Source organism: Camelus bactrianus, chromosome 10 (genome assembly GCF_048773025.1).
Source record: "Camelus bactrianus isolate YW-2024 breed Bactrian camel chromosome 10, ASM4877302v1, whole genome shotgun sequence".
NCBI lineage: Eukaryota > Metazoa > Chordata > Mammalia > Artiodactyla > Camelidae > Camelus > Camelus bactrianus.
In genome coordinates this window covers 51,514,212-51,520,128 of record NC_133548.1, presented here as the reverse complement: position 1 = coordinate 51,520,128, position 5,917 = coordinate 51,514,212, and the positions used below count along the sequence as shown (strand labels likewise).

Here is a 5,917-nt window from a genome sequence, read left to right as displayed (position 1 = left end):
CCCCGAATAAGCCTTTCGGCCAGTCATCGAGCGAAACCCCGCCCCCTCCAAGCCTATTGGTCACTTTTCCTGAAAAGTCCCGCCTTCCCAGCTTCCAGCCCGCCTCCTCCTCGCCCCGCATCCCTTTGTTTTCATTCCCCCTGTCACACGAGGCAGTGGCAAACCCGAAGTGGGAGGAGCGAAGTAGAGGGGGTGGGGCGGAAACAGGGCGGAAAGTGAAAGGCACGGAGTGCCTCTCTTTCCTCCGTCTGACTGTTCTCGACTGCTCCGGGCCGCCGTTGTATTGTGGGATCGCGGCGCCGTGCCTGAGACGCTCGGATCCGCAGGGGCGCTCACTTGCTAGCGCCTCCTGTTGTTGGTACGGTTGCTCTGCCATTCCTCGGCACCCCAACTCCCTCCACCCCCCATCGCCTCCTCCTCCATCCTCCAGTCTCAAAATGGCGGCGGCGGCGGCAGCGGCGGCGGCGATGGCTCCTCCGGCGTGCCCAGGTTCGTGCTCCCAACTTCGCCGTAGTGTGCTCCTTCTTGGAGCGCTACGGGCCGCTGCTCGACCTGCCTGAATTGCCGTTCCCCGAGCTGGAGCGGGTGCTGCAAGCTCCGCCGCCGGACGTCGGCAACGGAGAAGGTAAGCGAGGGGCCCGAACGCCCGGCGGGAAGCGGCCCTGGCACGCTCCTTCTCTCTGCTCTTCACACAACCCGGGCCTCCGCGGCTCTGTCCTCCTCCTGGGGCGCAGTTCCGCCCAACGCGTCTTCTCCGCCTAGCCTCGGGGTCTTGAGCAGTGGGGAGGCGGGGCGGAGGCCCCCGAGGGCCACTCCGCCGGACCCCCCGGCGGAGGTGGGGGCGTCGCGCCTAGGTCCGGGCTGAGGGTGGGGAGGGGTCATTGTGCAGGTCGGCCACCCCTGAGATTGCTGATCCCGAGGCGGGGGCCGGTACCCCACCCCTTCTCCCTCTCGGTGGCGGGGGAAGGGGAGCGCAGGTTCCGGCCAGCTTTGCGCTTTTCTCTCCCACCCCCCCCCCCACTCTCTCCCTCCTCCCTCCATCCTCCCGACCATCTCGGGGGAGGCTAGGCTCATCTCAGGGCGCCCCTTTCTCTCCCTCCACCTGGGTGGGCGGGGGCCAGCGGACACTTCATCTCTCCCTCCCTCTAGTGGGAACTCCCCCGAGAGAGTCGGCTCTGGTCTCTCTTCCCTTCCTCTCCAGGGCCGATTTAACCCCCAAAACTCCTTCCTCTGAGTCGAGAGGTTTGCTCCTCCCCCATAGGAGGGGGTCTCTTCCATTCTTGCTTTGGGGGACGAAGTCGGTTTGGCTTCTTCACTTTGGAGGTAGAGGTTAATTTCTCCTCCCCCATAGTTTTCCTCCTCCTCTCCACCTCCCCCAAATAATGGAAAACCATCTCCCCACTTTTCCAGTCCCTTCCCCCTTCATCTTGGCAGTAGGTCTTAGGGAAGAAGAAGTCGCCCTCCCATATGTAGGGTAGGGTGGGGTGGTTAGTATGTAGCGTGGAGGAGGGGCTCAGACGGAGGGGGAAACAGTTGAAGAAGGTGCTTGATGCTCATGTTTCTCTCTCTGGTGCCGCTGGTCTATTATTGGTGTTCGCAAGTGGTGCTCCTTCCACATAAGGCCACCGCCGCGGGTGCAGGGCGCATGCTCTGCCCGGCCCCATTGAAACTTCTGCTGCTGCTGCTGCTGCTGCTGCTCCTGGCTCTTTAGCTGGAGCATCTCCGCGCTGCGCTTGCTGCCTCCAGCCCTCACTGAGCGCATACACTCACCCCCTATTTATTCCTGATCCATGCCTCTCCTTTCCTGCACATTTCTTCCCTCAGAGAAAGGTTTTTTGTTGTACCCTGAGCATTGCATTTATCTGGGAACAGCCCTTGGCTGGAGAAGAAACATTTTCCAAATAGATCTCCCCCGGTCCACACTTTGTCCGTATTAGGTGGCCAGGGTGGACTGGGTATGGTACAAACAGATAGCTATTTCCTTTCTAAGAAAGCAGGGTCGCTCATCAATTCTCCATGGAATGAAGTTTCTGTTAACAGGATGTGTTTACTTAGCTAAGAAGAACCCAAGTGTGAAGTTCTTCTAAGTATTACCTATAGAGAAAAATGATGTTACAGCTAACCAAAGACTCAAATTAATACAGCAGTCGTGGTACAAGCACATATCTCTTCTTACCTGCCCAAATCTCCTCTACCATTAATTAAACTCTGGCATATAAAAGGTTACATTATACATTATATAAAGATTTCCTGTAGAATTCCTTGAAAAGTTAAGCTCCGCAGTATAGTAATTTCAATTACAATTTGTTATCAAATTGCATTTACGTTCAATTTTTAAGGAAATGGTCATTGTGAAGAATGAGTTGTAACTTACTTGGAAATTAATGTAATGTATCTATAAGAAAGAAATTTGGGAATTTGGGGAAAAGGATTGCCGGTAAATTTTTTTTTTTAATTTCATTAAAAAGAAATTAGCTATACAACCCCCATAAATTGTTTCCGGATTTTACTTGGACCAGGTTGGAAGGCAGGTATAAACTTTCTGTCATGGCATTATATTTTGGGTGGTATACAAGATTACTTGCCTCTCCATTCCTTTTAAGTATTTAGGCCACTGCATTTGGCTTCTGTTAATAACAAGAAAAAATATCAGGGTCAGTTATTACTTCATGTTACCTTTCTTTCTAGAGTTGAACAGTAGGCTACCAGCTAAGTGAAAAATGGGAAACAATATGGGCTGAGGAATTATACCAGTGGGTTCACCCACTGCATTACTGTTGCTATGATTGTGGCTATAATAATAAATCTTGTTATAAGGTGATCTAATAATAATTATTAATTAATGTTACACAGTTCAAGAAACTTGGCAAATGAAAAGTCTCTGCAGAAGAGGTGTTGTTACTGTGCAGGGAAAAGATTTTCAGGCCTTTGGTGATGATTAACTACTTGTAGCTGATGAAACTACTGGTCCAACTAAGATTTGAACTCAGTTTTTTGGGGAAGGAGTTGTGATGAATGGTGTAATATTAATATGTAGGTTGTGGGGCAAATTACTTAATTTCTATGGACCTCAGTTTCTTGAGTGAATAGAGATAATACCTCAGGATCAAATGAAATGTTTCCAAAATCCTTTTATAAACCAAGCACTTATAAATATTCTTTTTTTTTGGTCTGAAGTTAACTTTATTTGATTTTTTTAAATATATTTTTATTGAAATACAGTCGGTTTACAATGTTGTGTCAATTTCTGGTGTACAGCACAATACTTCAGTCAAATAGGAACATACATAAATTCATTCTCATATTCTTCACCATTTATTACTACAAGATATTGAATATGGCTATATTCTTGTATTAGAAATTTTATTAAAGATGCTTATTAGCTAGAAGACACACAAGTGCATTTAAAATTAAATTGTTAAATTTTTAGCATGTAGTGAGAAAGGGATTTAAGCACAGGTATAATATTGAGCTCTTCTGCTCTGGGGATAAAGTCTTTGTCATCATCAAGTTTGGAGGCTAGTGGAAAAGGATTATTCTGAATAGGAAAAGACGTGCCAACTAAAGGTGTCATTTTATCCCCGCTCCCTCAACGTCTACTGTAGCCCTCCTAGTTCTGTGCTCTGTATGGACTTTCCAGCTTCCTCTTGACAGGAGGTGGATGATCAGGAGGTATGAATATAAATGAAAGTGGACATTGCCTTTGTAGATAACTAACATCCAAGGCTCCCAGGTATCTCCCCTCTCTTATAGAGAACATAATGTTTCAAGTGGGAAATTTCCTTTTTCATTCTTTAAGGATAGTTTTTGTGTGGGTATTGATTGAGAAGTTACATAAATTTAAGAACAGTCTGTTGAGGTGTGTAGATAATGGTTGACTGAGTTATTATATAGTATTAAATAAGTTGAATCATTAGGGTATTTTTTGGTTTCTTTTTTTAATTTTAAATTTTTAGAGCAGTTTTTGGTTTGTTTTTTTGCATTTTTTAATAATTTGAAATTTAACTCTTATAGTCAAAATGTCAAATATAAAAGGATATGCCTTTTATTTTTAACTGGAGTAATGACTGTGACTTAATATGCTCTCTCCTACTGATGCTAATTGAATTGTGTGACGGTAGTTTTTAGGTGCATTCATAAAGTAGAATGGTGACATTACCTTCAGTTGCTTTGAGCTGAAGATCTTACCAGCTCTGTGTGCCAGGAGTTGCTTGGGGTCTACGGCGGTAGACTGTTGGTGGTAGCATTGCTGGAACCAGAGCCTCATTTGGTTGAATATGTCCAGTTTTGGCTCTTCCACCTTTGAAAAAAGAAATATTCCTTAGACATCTGTTTGAGGGAGAAAGAGAAAGGTACTTCTTCTCCATCATTTTTGGTATATCATAGAGTTGAGGTAACCAAAATTTATGGAGGCTTGGAGGGAGGTTGCTGGCATCATCCCAGGACTGGAGATAATAGGGACAGAAGGAGTTCTCTGGCTAAATTGGGCCTGTTTATGATAACTGACTTTCTTGTTTTTTAATTACTAAGTTTGCCTTAAAATTTATCTATGTTGTGAAGTTCTCAGCTAGAAAGGAAGGCAAGCATTTATTAGCTACTTAATTTAGTTAATATGTATATTGAATATTTGTTATATGCTAAGTACAGTAAACATTGTGGAGATTCTTTTTAAAAACAAATTAAACATGGGCCCTTCTTTTAAGGATTTTCTAATCTAGTAAGAAGTAGCAAAGCTGAGCTTGAGTTACTACTACCATTCAAAGACTTATTTTTTTTCCGCCGTGATTTTTTTCAAGTGGAACTAATGTTCTGTGAATTCTAGTTTGTAAATTAATAGACTAAATTTATCTATGACAATTTTATGGTGTGATGTACAGCCTCATGCAGTGTGGCAAAGTAAGAACAATTCAGATTCAGTACATTTTAACCTGAATCATGTGTTTAAGAAAAGTATTTATGTGTGTTTTTGGATTCAAGAAAATTTCTTTGGCTTTCTGCCTGATGGATATAGTTTTAATATATTATGCCTGAGTGTTTTTTTTTTTTTTTTTTTTTTTTTTTACTGTATGGTAGATCCCATTGCAAAGGCTATTAGAGTGTTTTCTATTTTCTTTTCATGTTAGAGTTTTTAGAGGATCAGATACTGTTTGATAGAGCAATCCAGGGCTTCATTAAAACAGATTTGTTCTTTCAGATGTTAAGTGACTACCTACTGTGTGCCAGGTACACTTATACTTTGGAGACATATTAAGGAGCAAGGTAGATAAAATCCTGCCCCTTCTGAGCTCACAGCTTACCAGCAAAGTTAGACAATGAAACAATGTTTTTTTTTTAATGTTATTATATGGACAAGTTTACTGTATACTCTGTAATGATGTATATTTTAGTGAGCTTTGTTTTATAATTTGTTTAGTTTTGTATTTATCCCATCTGTTTGCCTTTTTGCCCTTTATTTGTACAAGTTTATCTTAATCATTTTCTGGATGGTATGATTACAGGGGTTTTTTTCCTTTGATTTTTCTTATATTTTTTCACATTTTGTCTTCTATACTAATTGTGTATTTCTTTGGTAATCACACCAAAAAAATTATATAAAGTAGTCTACCAAGAAATGAAATGGGTGAAGGTGGTCAAAAGGTATATACTTCCAGTTATAAAATAAATAAATCATGGGAATATAATGTACAGCATGGTGACTGTAGTTAATAATACTATATTATATATTTGAAAGTTGCTAAGAGTAAATCTCAAAAGTTCTTAATGAAAGAAAAAAATTTATAACTATATGTGGTGTTGGATGTTAACTAGACTTACTGTGGTGATCATTTCACAATATATACAAATATGAATCATGTCCACCTGAAATGAGTATGTTATATGTCAGTTATGTTTCAAAAGGTAGCTTTCTAAGAGGCTC

General features: G+C 42.5%; 1 protein-coding gene across 1 annotated transcript in view; it reads left to right on the top strand.

Moving 5' to 3' along the window:
- The first annotated feature begins 177 nt into the window (after nucleotides 1-177).
- RSF1 (remodeling and spacing factor 1) overlaps nucleotides 178-5,917 on the top strand; it is a 124,563-nt gene continuing 118,823 nt past the window's right edge. The window contains 2 exon segments of the mRNA XM_010973458.3: nucleotides 178-497; nucleotides 499-625. Of these exon segments, the coding sequence (XP_010971760.2) occupies nucleotides 438-497; nucleotides 499-625 (187 nt within the window). The 5' untranslated portion in view covers nucleotides 178-437.